The sequence below is a fragment of the Lutra lutra genome, chromosome 5 (genome assembly GCF_902655055.1).
Source record: "Lutra lutra chromosome 5, mLutLut1.2, whole genome shotgun sequence".
In the NCBI taxonomy this organism is placed as follows: Eukaryota; Metazoa; Chordata; class Mammalia; order Carnivora; family Mustelidae; genus Lutra; species Lutra lutra.
In genome coordinates this window covers 66,351,923-66,365,383 of record NC_062282.1, presented here as the reverse complement: position 1 = coordinate 66,365,383, position 13,461 = coordinate 66,351,923, and the positions used below count along the sequence as shown (strand labels likewise).

Sequence of the window (13,461 nt, the reverse complement as noted above, 5' to 3'; positions counted from 1 at the left end):
CTTCTTTCTTTCTTTCATTCTTTCATTCTTTCTTTCTTTCTTTCTTGCTTTCTTTCTTTCTTCCTGACTTATTATTTATTTATTTGAGAGAGAGATTGCAGGGGCAGGGTTGGGGGGAGGCAGAGGGAGAGAAAGAGTCTTAAGCAGACTCTGCTGAGATCAGGACTCTGAGCTGGAAACAAGGATCAGATACTTAAGGACTGTACCACCCAGGTGCCCCCAGGCTCTGCCCTTTCAAGTGCATCCCCATTCAGCCATCTCAACAAGCTGGCCAGGCAGTGAGTGTCCCTCCCTCCCTAGAGAGGTGTGGTGGTTAAGGTTCATAGAGGCTGACAAATTATGGAAAGAGCCCAAATGTCCATTGACTGATGAATGGATGAAGATGTGGGGGCGCCCCCAGGTCGCTCAGTTGGATAAGCCCCCAACTCTTGATTTTGACTCAGGTCATGATCTCAGGGTAGTGAGATTGAGCCTTGCATCCAGCTATGCACTGGGCATGGAGCTTGCTTAAGTTTGTCTCTCTCCCTCTCCTTCTGTACCCCCCCATCCTTTTCTCTATCTCTCTTCCTCTCCAAAAAAAAAAAAAAAATGTGATGCACGCCTGCGCACGCGCGCGCACACACACACGCACACACACAGGAATATTACTCAACCATCAAAAATAATGAAATCTTGGGACGCCTGGGTGGCTCAGTTGGTTAGGCAGCTGCCTTCGGCTCGGGTCATGATCCCAGCGTCCTGGGATCGAGTCCCACATCGGGCTCCTTGCTTGGTGGGGAGCCTACTTCTCCCTTGCCTCTGCCTGCCATTCTGTCTGCCTGTGCTTGCTCTCTCTCCCTCTCTCTCTGACAAATAAATAAAAAATCTTTAAAAAAAAAATAATGAAATCTTGCCATTTGCAACAACATGGTTGGAACTAGAGTGTATTAGGCTAAGCAAAATAAGCCAGTCAGAGAAAGACAAATACCATCTGATTATACCATATGATTTCACTCATGTGGAATTTAATAAACAAAACAGGTGAACATAGGGGAAGGGAAGGAAAAATAAAATAAGATAAAAACAGAGAGGGAGGGGTGCCTGGGTGGCTCAGTCGGTTGAGGGTCTGTCTTCGGTGCAGGTCAGGATCCTGGAGTCCTGGGTTTGAGTCCCACATGGGGCTCCTTGCTCGGCGGGAAGTCTGCTTCTCCCCCTGCCTCTGCCCCTTCCCCCCTACTCATCTTCTCTCTCCCTCTCTGTATCCTTCTCAAATAAATAAATAAAATCTTAAAAAAAAAAAAAAGAGGGGGAGGCAAACCATAAGAGACTCCTAACAATAGAGAACAAATTGAGGGCTGCTGGAGGGAAGGTTGGTGGTGTGATGGGCTAAATAAGTGGTGGACTCTAGGCCATTTGTTCTGATGAGCACTGGCTGTTATACATATGTGATGAATCACTAAATTCTACTCCAAAAATCAATACTATACTATATGTTAACTAACTTGAAATTTTTTTAAAAAGCTTTGGGGCACCTGGGTGGCTCAGTGGGTTAAAGCCTCTGCCTTCGGCTCAGGTCATGATCCCAGAGTCCTGGGATCGAGCCCCACATCGGGCTCTCTGCTCAGCGGGGAACCTGCTTCCCTTCCTCTCTCTCTGCCTCTCTCTCTGCCTACTTGTGATCTCTCTCTCTCTCTCTGTCAAATAAATAAACACAATCTTTTTAAAATATTTTTAAAAAATTTAAAAAGCTTAATAGAAGCTGAGCCCCTGACCCACAGTCACACTGTGGGGTGGGGGTCAGTGGCCAAGGTGGAACTGAAGGTTTTCTGATTCAAGTTCACTGCTGGTTTTTTTCTTCCAGTCCCTGCTTCTACAGTCATTATTTCCCTACTTAAAACTACTGACTTACAGATTGATTGTGAGAGGTTTTGTTTTGTTTTGTTTTGTTTTAGGAACTTCCTGGTAACAATATATGAAGTCTTGCAACAGTTAGGACTTCTGGTTATGACTAAAACTGGCTTAGGCAAAAAAAAGGGAATCTACTGGTTCAAGTAACTGAAAAGAAGAGGTGGTAGTTCTGATTTTATGTGTCTTTTGGATCCCAGGTCTCAAATAGTGTCACTTAAAATTTGTCTTTCCCATATTCTGACTTTGCTTTTAATCTGCATTGTCTTCATTCTCGGGTTTACTCTCTAAGATGTTAAAGATGGCTGCCAGCAGCCCCATGCTCACTTTTTACGAATGAGGCAACTTTTTTTTTTCAGATTTTATTTATTTATTTGACAGAGACAGACACAGCGAGAGAGGAAGCACAAGCAGGGTGAGTGGGAGATGGAGAGGCAGGCTTCCTGCTGAGCAGGGAGCCCGATGTGGGGCTCAACCCAGTACCCTGGGATCATGACCTGAGCCAAACACTGACACTTAATGACTAAGCCACCCAGGCACCCCAATGAGGCAACTTCTATGGGAGGAGAAAGCCTCTACCTTGAAGATTCCAGCAAAAATCCTGGGGTTGCCTCCGGGTCTGATTTGGGTCAGGTGCTCATTTTGAACAAATCACTGAGGGCAGAGAGAGGCAGTGTTCTGATTGGCTAGGTATGGATCACATTCCCACTCCTGCCTCAGCTGAGGGTTGGGGTGAGTCTTTAGGAATCAGTCCATCTGCATTAGTTATCAATTGCTGGGTAACAAATCACCCAAACATTTATGGTTTAAAACAATAACCAATTATCATTTCTCACTGTTTCTGAAGTTCAAGAATCAATTACACCTTAAAAAAAAAAAACAACAACAACTCAGAACAACTGAGCTGAATGTTCTGGCTTAAGGTCTCCCATGACGCTGCAGACCAGTGTCGTTTGGGGCTGCAGTGTCTACTTCCAAAGTGGCCCATTCAGACTGGCTCTGGTTGTTGGCCGGTGATTTTACTTACTCTTCACATGGGCCTCTCTGTAGGCTTGCTTGAGTGACTTCACAACACGGTAGTTGCTTTTCCTAGAGGGAGCAATCCAGGAAACCAAGGCAGAAACCGCAATCCTTTTTATGACCTGGGCTTCCGCCATATTCTCTTGGATACAAAGAACATCTCTGACTTCAACTTGGTGTGGGAAGAGACTATACAAAGCATGCATACCAGGAGGTGAGGCTCGACAGGGAATATCTGACCCCTGCAGCATCCCTCCCTCCTTCTTTCCCTGTTTGTTTCATTTTTCCTGTGTGTAGGCTTCATTCTCAGGCAGACTCTCCCCAAGCAGTGACAAAGATGGCCAACAACATCTCCGGGCTTGCATTCCTGGTGACACCAGTGGGAAGAAGGGGTCTCTTTCCCAAAAGTTCTGGCAAAAGTCCCAAGGCAGACTCTGATTGTCCAAACATGTATTTGCTTATCCCTGAACTAATGGCTGTGATATGGAGTTACCATGCTTTCTGACTGGCCAGCCCTAGAACTGAGGGTAGAGCTGGAAGCCCCAAAACTGAGGATGAAGGCAGATTGGTTCCCAAAGGAAAATTCAGGTGTCACTCCTAAACCACAGTAAATAGTTTTTGGGCAAGAGAAACAATAATGCCACCGCATCTCCCTCCCTTGAGCTCCAACTGCACTTCTTAGTAGTAGCTCTTGGTTTGGCATTTTTCTCATGGGATTATTTACTTTCTTGGCTCCCTTTCTGTGGTAGGTAGAATTCTAAGATGGTCCCGAGGATCCATGGTGTACACATACCTTCTCCTCGTTATTCAATCCAACACGAATCTACATGTTGTGTAGAAGAATGCTGCAAATGTAATTAGGGTACCAAATAAACTGACCTTAAAATGAGATTATCCTTGGTGGGCCTGGCCCAATCAGGTGAGCCCTTAAATGGAATGGGGTTCTAACTGGCAAAGGAGATTCAAAGTGTAAGAGAGAGTCAACATGGTGGAGGTCCTCTGTCGCTAACTTGGAAGATGAAAGGGGCCACATGGCAAAAATACAAGCAGCTTCTAGGACCTGAGGCTAGCTCCTGGCTTACAGCCAGCAAAGAAACTGGAATTTCAGTCCTACAAATGCAAGGAACTGAATTCTGCCAATCATCTGAATGACCTTGGAAGTGGATTTTACCCCAGACCTCCCAGAGAACTCGGCCTTGATCAGGTTCGTGATTCCCTGAGCAGAAAGCCCAGGCACACAGTGCCAGACTTTCGACCTACAGATTTGTGAATAAATGGGTATTGGTTTTTGTTTCGTTTTGTTTTGTTTTGTTTAGATTTTATTTATTTATTTGACAGAGATCACAAGTAGGCAGAGAAGCAGGCAAAGAGAGGGGGGTGGAAATAGGAAAGAACTCGGCCTTGATCAGGTTCGTGATTCCCTGAGCAGAAAGCCCAGGCACACAGTGCCAGACTTTCGACCTACAGATTTGTGAATAAATGGGTATTGGTTTTTGTTTCGTTTTGTTTTGTTTTGTTTAGATTTTATTTATTTATTTGACAGAGATCATAAGTAGGCAGAGAAGCAGGCAAAGAGAGGGGGGTGGAAATAGGCTCCCTGCTGAGCTGAGAGCCCGATGTGGGGCTCGATCCCAGGACCCTGAGATCATGACCTGAGCCCAGGGTAGAGGCTTAACCCACTGAGCCACCCAGGCGCCCTAAATGGGTATTGTTCTAAGCTGCAAAGTTTGTGGTTAATTTTCGGCAGCAATAGAATACGAATTTATTTGCCATGGACTCTAAGATCGCTGAAATAGGAAACCTCTCTTGGATCTCTTTAACTTCCCCTCAGGAGGACCTGAAACATAAAGTCCCTCTTCCTGCTTCCAGTCCCACTATCTGTGAAATAGATGGGGAGACCAGCTCCTCATCGTTCTATCCACACACTGCAAATCCCAACTCTTCTGCCCTTGAGAGCCTAGTGAGAAAGCTGCTCTGCTTGGCTTTCCACAAACAGCCTGTGCCCTGCGAGGCCCAGGAGGGCAGCTTGGCCAATCTCCACTTCCCAGGACTCAGGAACCTTTGACCAATTCTGTTGACCTGGACTCTTGGGCAAGCAGCTGGACTAACAGACAGACACCATGAGGGCTCTGCTGTTTCTGGGGTCCCTGCTGGGAAGCCTGGAGTCAGCACTTTTGGTGAGGTCTTTGGGAACCAGGAGGATTGTGCTGGGATGGCCCTGGGGGTCCCTATCATAGCCTTGGCCTCTGCTCATGTCCTTTTGGTCCAGGTGACTGGCAGGCCTGTTTGGAAAGGTGAGAATAACCCATAAGGCCCAGATGGAAGAAAGAGAGACAGACAGCCAGGGCTGGTGGATATGAGGACATGGACTTCATTTCTGGGGGAAGGGAGACAAGGGGAAGAGGAAGGGTCCAGGTCTTTTGAGGAAATTTCTGCATTTCTGAGATCTGAGAGGAAGCTGAGAACTGGCATGGGATCAGAGGCAGGCTACGACTTTCTGGGAAAATTCCCTGCCCTCTTCTCTCTCTTATAGATGCCACCTTTGAAAGCCCTCAAGGAGCATAAGCACAGAAAGGATCAGCACACAGTGGGTAAGTACCCTGGCTGCACTTCCTAAGAGACTCTTGGGTGGGAATGAGCATGTTGGGGAACGTGCAGATGGCAGTTTTGGGCCCTTGGAGCAAGGGGAGGGATCCCGGTACTCTTCACTTTGTCTCCACTTTGACTGGCATTCAAACCAGTGTGTCTACTGTGCACCAGGGCGCATGCCCATGGGCACTGGGGACCCCCAGTGAACTGTGCGCTCCTTGAGGGCAGGCCTTGAGCTGTGTCTGAGTGCCCAGTCCAGTGCCTTCCCTTCGTCTTTCATTTCCCTAGCCTCTCCTCTTCCTCCCCTTCCCTCTGTACATCTCACAGGCATTAGTCGTGCCACACAGAGGCTGGGGGCCTTGATGAACAAGGAAGGATCAGAGCAGGGCTCTGGAGCCTAAATGCCTCTGAATCCTGGCTTCATCCCTTATGTGCTGGGTGACTCTGGGCAAGTAGCTTGACCTCTCCAAGCTTCAGTTTCCCTAACCATAAAGGCTGGTAATAGTAAAACCTCTTAGGGTTGTGGACGAGAAATGAGCCGTTAATCCATGTGAAGCACTTGGCCCACAGATTGCGGCCTGGTAAATGATTAAACTCTATTAGCTTTTACTTATCAAGCTTCCTTTTATTTATTTATTTATTTTTAAATTTTATTTATTTATTTGACAGACAGAGATCACAAGTAGGCAGAGAGAGAGGAGGACACAGGCTCCCCGCTGAGCAGAGAGCTCGATGCGGGGCTCGATCCCAGGACCCTGGGACCACGACCCGAGCAGAAGGCAGAGGCTTAACCCACTGAGCCACCCAGGCGCCCCCCAAGCTCCCTTTTAAAGGGGGATGTCTGCATCTCCCCTCTCCTCAAGCCAGGCCACAACTCTCCATTGCCTTCATTCTTCCTGGCTCTCAATATTTGCCTAGAATTGTGAAATCCTGTGGACCCTGCCCTGGTAAGCCTTGTGTAGTGAGGCCAGGCCCAGCTCCTCAGTGTGGCACTAGGGCCCCCCCACACCCAACACTGCCTGCCTCTGCCTCCTCTCCTCATCCTTTTGCAGCCCGCCAAACTGCTTCCTTCTCTCTCGCCTGAGCCAACCTAGGTGCCCTGCCCTTGCCTAACCACCTACCTGAGATCCTCCTCCTCTCTGTCCATCCCATTGGCATCTTAAAGGTCCATCTAAAACTCCTCCCTCCTCCTTTACTCCTGTTCCTGGTTTGGCCCTCAGCAGGTGCCACTGTGCCTTTAGCAACAAAATAGCGGCTGATACTTATTTAACACATACTATGGGCCAGACCCCGTGCTAAGTGCTTGATAGATATTATCTCATGTAAGCTTCACAACCCTTCTCTGAAGTAGATCTTCAAGTCCTGTCATTCCTGGTTGTCATGTTCTGTAAAGTCACCAAGACCACTGAATTAGCAAATACTGAATGGCTGTTCCTAAAGGAAACACAAGATGAGGTTCCTGTGAGCTCCAGTCACGGCATTTTCATCAATCGTCTATAGAAAATCTCATTTTATGTGTGCTTCTCTTTCAAGACGCTTTCCTTAATCTATTGTTACTTCATTGATACAGAAGCTGTGGCCAGCAGCACTGTAACTCATGCCTGGACAAAGCTTATCTCACCCAGAAACACTCTCCATAGTACCTATCATGACCTGCTTGCACTTAGGAAAGTCAACAATATATTTGGGGGCCATTTTCAACAGAAAAAGCATCTACCAGAAGTACAAGATTTCAGAAATGTGGCTCTAAGTAGGCCGTAAAAGGACACTTCTTTGGTTTTTTTTTGTTTCTAAGATTTTATTCATTTATTTGACACAGAGAGAAAGACAGAGCGAGAGAGGGAACACAAGCAGGCAGAGTGGGAGAGGGAGAAGCAGGCTCCCCACTGAGCAGGGAGCCCAAAGCGAAGCAGGCTTCAATCCCAGGATCATGACTTGAGCCAAAGGCAGATGCTTAATGACTGAGCCACCCGGGAGCCCCAAAGGACACTTCTTTTTTTTTTTTTTTTTTAAGATTTTATTTATTTACTTGACAGGCAGAGATCACAAGTAGGCAGGGAAGCAGGCAGAGAGAGAGGAGGAAGCAGGCTCCCTGCTAAGCAGAGAGCCCGATGCGGGGCTCGATCCCAGGACTCTGGGATCATGACCTGAGCCAAAGGCAGAGGCTTTAACCCACTAAGCCACCCAGGCACCCCTAAAGGACACTTCTTTACAGGAGGAGAGCTGAAACAGGAGGCAGAGCGTTACCTTGTTTCCCCTCAGCTGGGAACATGTTTCAGCCACCTCACATTTTTCACTGTTCTGTGCATGTCCATGAATGACCAGAAAAGCATCCTGAGAATTGGTTTTGGGAATACATATAAATTTGTGCAAGAAGGCAGGTTTGCAAATGTGGCAAATAGAGAGGTTTGAGGGTACAGTTTTAGAAAATAATAATAGCAATATTTTCATTGTAAAAACTTTAGAAATTACAGAAATGCAAAAGAAGAAAAAATTCCTCTATAATCCACTATCTTCTTACAAAACCACTCCTACAAACTTTGGAGCATGTCCTTCTAGATTTCTTTTTAATGCACATGTAAATATATTTGTACAAAAATAGGTCCACATTTGACATGCTGTTTTTAACTTGGTCTTCATTTAAACTTATGTTTTCTGTACTAGGATATCTGCATCATTAAAAGTTACTTTTGTTATAAAATATGCATTACATAAAATTTACCATCACAATCGTTTTTAAGTATACAGTTCAGTGGTATTAAGCACATTCTATTGGCCTGCAAACATCACCACCCTCCATTTCCAGAAATTCTTTTCATCTTGCAAAACTGAAAGTCTTCAACTGTATGGTTGACCCTTGAACCACAAGGTTAGCAGAACTGATGCCCTCCCTCCTGTGCAGTAGAAAATCCATGTAGAACTTTCGACTCCCCTAAACTTAACTACTAATAGCCTACTGTAGCCTACCTACCGGAAGCCTTACTGATCATGTAAATAGTCAATTAACACATATTTTGTATATTAAATGTATTATAAAGTGTATTCTTGCAATAAAGTAAGCTAAAGAAAATGTTATTAAGAAAATCATAAGGAGAACACATCTGTAGTACTGTATTTATTGCAAAAAATCCACTTATAAGCAGACCTGTGTGGTTCAAACTTGGATTTTTCAAGGGTCAACAATATTATTATCGTTGCCACTTTACACAGGAGGAAACTAAGGCTCAGAGCAGTCAAGCGGCTTCTGCAGTTGACTAGTATTTAAGTGCCTACTCGGTGGCAAGCACTATTCTAGACCTGGGGCTGCAGACTTGCCTAAGGTTACACAGCGAGTAGGTGGTGAAATTGGAGTCCATTCCACCTGTCTGACTGCAGAGCTGAAGCTCTTAGGCAGGATGCAGTCTTGAAGGCACAGTGATCTTCTCAAGGGTCCTGTTTTCCAACCAGACCCTGAGGGGTGGCACCTGGGCGGGGGGGGGGGGGGTGCAGGGGGAACGTCATCAGGGCTTGTGTTATCTCTGCAGTTCTCACGGTCACTGGGGAGCCCTGCTACTTCCCCTTCCAGTACAACCGGCAGCTGTACCATAAATGTATCCACAGGGGCCGGCCCGGCCCCCGGCCCTGGTAAGACTACCCAGAAGGGGTGGGAGCCGGGGCCTGTGGAAGATGGAGCCTGCCCATCCTTCTGCCCCCAGAAGCCTGCTTGAAGAGAGGGGCTCTGACAGAGGAGGGCAGAGGAGGGAAGCTTCATCTCTTTCTACAGGTGTGCTACCACCCCCAACTTCGAGCGGGACCAGCAATGGGGATACTGCCTGGAGCCCAAGAAAGTGCAAGGTGCTACACACAGCCTTTGGGGTGCCCAGGGCCCTCTCCTCCCCACTAGTTACTCTCCTGGGTATCATCAGCACTTATACACCTGGTATTCTGGGCCCATCCAGACCCGTCCCTCCCTCTGGAGGGAAAGGTTCTAGGAGAAGGTAGCCCCATTTTGCAGGTAGGTAAACTAAAGCATGGAAAGCTGGGAGTGCCAAGGTCACAAGACAAGCAGGTTTGGGTAGGGACTTGGCCCCCCAGACCCCGCTGTCTGACTCAGGCTCTCCACTCTTCCTTTCACTGTGTCCATCTCTCAGACCACTGTAGCAAACACAGCCCCTGCCAGAAGGGAGGGACCTGTGTGAACATGCCACATGGCCCACACTGCATCTGTCCAGAACACTTCACTGGGAAGCACTGCCAGATAGGTAAGGAGATGGTGAAGTCAGGGGAGAGGATGCTGGGGAAATAGGGCAGTCCTGGGCCTACTGGTCTCTGGATCCCCAGGGACTTGGCAAGATCCCAGCCTCTCCTGAGACCACTGCTCCCGCTCCTCTGTCCCCAGAGAAGTGTTTTGAACCTCAGCTTCTCCAGTTCTTCCACGAGAAAGAAATATGGCATAGGCTCCAGCCGGCAGGTGTGGCCAAGTGCCAGTGCAAGGGTCCTGAGGCCCACTGCAAGCTGCTGGCCACCCAGGGTGAGTGGATGGGTGGAGAACTGGCCTGGGAGGGAAGCTGAAGGTCGGGAGGAGAAACTGTTAGGAAATGGGGCTGCGTGTCCAAGGAAAGGGGAATTCTCTGTGGGGTCTTTGGGCCCAGAGGTGGCTCAGTGCCCTCCATCTGCCAGTCTGCCGCACCAACCCGTGCCTCAACGGGGGCAGCTGCTTAGAGGCGGAGGGCCACCTCCTGTGCCGTTGCCCGGCTGGCTACGCTGGACGCCTGTGCGATGTGGGTAAGTCGTGGGTGAGTCGGGATCTTGGGGGACGCAGAAGCTCCGCCCCCAGGGAGGAAGGGCTCCGGGAGCCAGAGTCGGGTGAGTGCGGAAAGGGGCTGAGAGGGTGGTGGGAAACCATACCGCCTCCCGACTGCAAGGAGCCTCCTCTCTCCCCAGACGCTGAGGCACACTGCTACGAGGGTCGCGGGCAGGACTACCGCGGTAGAGCGGCGACTGCGCTCTCGGGTGCCCGGTGTCGACCGTGGGCCTCCGAGGCCACCTATCAGAAAGTGACTGCAGAGCAAGCGCTTAACTGGGGATTGGGCAACCACGCCTTCTGCCGGTGCTCTGGTTGGGGCGGGTAGGGCGTGCCCCTCTGCCCCAGGGCCCTCTGCGGCTCCTCGCGCTTTAACAGCGCTCCCTCCCGTGGTTGTAGGAACCCAGACAATGACACCCGCCCGTGGTGCTTCGTGTGGAGTGGCGACCGGCTGAGCTGGGAATATTGCCGCCTGGCACGGTGCCGGGCCCCAAGCCTGGCGGCTCCTCAGAACCTGTCTCCAACCCGGGTCCCTTCTGGGCACCCGGACCTTCCCTTGCCCTCGCTTTCGGCACTGCAGAAGCCTCAGCCCCCGACCCCAGGTAGTTGGGAAGGGACGGGAAATCGGAGGGCGCACGGCGAGCTACCTTCCAGCCCTTGATGGGTCTCCTAGCACTCAGCCTGGGCTGCTCCCACAGCCTCGGGCGCCATCCCGGAGCAGCCCACTCCTGTGCCCAGTTCTGGCTGCGGACAGCGGCTCCGGAAACGGCTGTCCTCCCTGAGCCGCGTCGTCGGGGGCCTAGTGGCCCTGCCCGGGGCGCACCCCTACATCGCCGCGCTGTACTGGCGCCACAATTTCTGCGCGGGTAGCCTCATCGCCTCCTGCTGGGTGCTGACGGCAGCTCACTGCCTGCAGAACCGGCGAGTCCCCGCCCGGACCCTCAGCTCCTGGCTCCTACGTGCCCGGCTTCCGCGCGCCCCCGACCCCAATCATTGCCCTACCTCCCCGCCCCCTTCCCCAGCCCCCCAGAAGGAAGCTGAAACCCAGCAAAGGGCTCAGGAGCAGAAGGCCAGTGGCCTGCCCTGAGAACGCTCCCCACCCCCCGGACCCCTCCGCCTGCAGGCCGGCGCCGGAGGAGCTGACGGTGGTGCTTGGCCAGGACCGCCATAACCAGAGCTGTGAGCAGTGCCAGACGCTGGCCGTGCGCGCGTACAGCCTGCACGAGGCCTTCTCGCCCATCACCTACCAGCACGACCTGGGTGCGTGGGGGCGCCCCCGCGGCGACCAGGGGAAAAGGGTGGGGGAGGGCTCTGAGTCCCGCGGCGTCCGGGTCTCACCCTCCTCCCCGCTTGGGTTAGCGCTGCTGCGCCTGCAGGAGACAGCGGATGGCCACTGCGCGCTCCCGTCGCCTTTCGTTCAGCCGGTGTGCCTGCCGAGCGGCGCTGCCAGCCCAGCCGAGCCCGAGGCCGCGCTCTGCGAGGTTGCCGGCTGGGGCCACCAGTTCGAGGGTAGGCAGAACGGCAGGGGTTGGTAGGGACACCTCTGGCCACTGGGGTAGGCGAGAGAAACCCGCAGTTTGGGTACCACTGGGGACAGGTGGCGCTGACCTGGTGGGTTGGGAGGACTTGCAGGGCCCTTGTTTCTGCAGTCATTCCCCTCCTGCCAGGGCCTGGGCTTCACTGCTTGGGGGCGGGGGGGCGGGCAAGTCTCCTAAGGAGTACAGATAGAATCACACTTTCTCTTGGTTCTTTCTGGGCACTGCGATGCAAGAGCTACCAAGAATGCTGGCCTCGCTGGGGCAGTCGGTTCGCTAGTTGGGGAGCATTGTTCTGAGACATTGGGTGGGAAGTGGGGGTAGTGTTCCAAAGCAGTCCTGCTCCACCCCGCGCATTCAAATTCCGGGTCCTCTCTGGTCTCAGTTTTCTTGTCTATAAAATGGTGTTAAGAGCAACTCTCTTTTTCACGAGCTTGCTGCTATAGAGTCCAATTAGTGGGCGGCAAGCAGAGTCGCACTGGGTGTGAGGAATGCGCTCTTGGTTCGCAGGGGCGGGGGAATATTCCAGTTTCCTGCAGGAAGCGCAGGTGCCGCTCATCCCTTCGGAGCGCTGCTCCGCCCCTGAAGTGCACGGAGCCTCTTTTACCCCCGGCATGCTCTGCGCTGGCTTCCTGGAGGGCGGCACGGACGCCTGCCAGGTGAGTCCATGCGCGGGCTTGGGCTTGGCGTCCTCCTCCACCCGGTCAAGTGCAGACCCCAGACCAAGGGCGCTGAGGCACGTGTCCCCGACCCAGGGTGATTCCGGGGGGCCGCTAGTGTGTGAGGACGATGCCACAGAGAGCCAGCTCATCCTGCGAGGTATCATCAGCTGGGGTTCGGGTTGTGGCGACCGCTACAAGCCAGGTGTGTACACCGACGTGGCCAGCTACCTGACCTGGATCCAGGAGCACACCAACTCCTGAGACTCGTCCAGGGACTCGTCGTTCCCTCCTGAGCAATTCTGGAACGGAAGGGTGGCTGGCCCATGATTATGGATGGCAGGGATTGTGTTCCATTCCTCTTAGCCCCAGGCCTGGAGTAGGCACTCAATAAAGTGCTTTTGAAAATGCTTGAGAGGCACAGCTCTGCAGGGACCCGGATGGGAGACACCAAGACAGTAAACCTGTCCAGTTCTCCACACCCCTCAGGGAACAGGATCTATTGAGATCTTAAGCAAGATATTAGAGATTCATGTCCAGTGGATTTTTACTAAGCGGTACTGTGTACCAAGCCCTGAGCAAGATGACTCCATATTATTTACTCTTTGTTTGAAACTAATACTATCATTGGACGTTTCTAGAACAGAGGTTCTCAACCTCTACTGTACACCAGAATCATCTGGGGAGCTTTTTGAACCTATGCCTGAGATCTACCTCGGATCAATTAAATCAGTATCTCTAGAGTTGGGGTGTGGGTAGTGGTATGTTTTTATATCTCTCTGGATGATTCCATATGCAGTGGAAGCTGAGAACCAGGGCCAGAAAGGCTTAACATTAAAACACGGGTGTGGACTTAGAGCTGGCAATGTAGAAGATACCCCTTACCCCCACCAACTTGCACTAGGGCAATGGGGCTCAAAGTGTGCCTGGACCAGCAGTCGCAGCATCAATGGGGAACTTGTTAGAAACGCATTTTTCTCTGGCTGCCTCC

At 51.1% G+C, this 13,461-nt stretch overlaps 1 protein-coding gene across 1 annotated transcript; it reads left to right on the top strand.

Moving 5' to 3' along the window:
- Window positions 1–4,965: 4,965 nt before the first annotated feature.
- F12 (coagulation factor XII) lies at window positions 4,966–12,880 on the top strand. Its single transcript, XM_047731590.1, has 14 exons — window positions 4,966–5,081; window positions 5,438–5,495; window positions 9,018–9,117; window positions 9,257–9,327; window positions 9,624–9,734; window positions 9,872–10,003; window positions 10,153–10,257; window positions 10,417–10,582; window positions 10,676–10,878; window positions 10,975–11,197; window positions 11,400–11,536; window positions 11,636–11,785; window positions 12,322–12,470; window positions 12,567–12,880. Exons 1-14 carry the CDS (start codon window positions 5,025–5,027, stop codon window positions 12,732–12,734), a joined length of 1,830 nt encoding a protein of 609 aa, XP_047587546.1. The 5' UTR covers window positions 4,966–5,024; the 3' UTR covers window positions 12,735–12,880.
- The last annotated feature ends 581 nt before the right edge of the window (window positions 12,881–13,461 follow it).

Coding starts and splice junctions, on each gene's coding strand:
- F12 (XM_047731590.1), top strand. CDS start 5,025: ATGAGGGCTCTGCTGTTTCTGGGGTCCCTGCTGGGAAGCCTGGAGTCA. Junction 10,258..10,416: donor TGGACGCCTGTGCGATGTGG/GTAAGTCGTGGG, acceptor CTCTCTCCCCAG/ACGCTGAGGCACACTGCTAC. Junction 10,583..10,675: donor GGCAACCACGCCTTCTGCCG/GTGCTCTGGTTG, acceptor CCGTGGTTGTAG/GAACCCAGACAATGACACCC.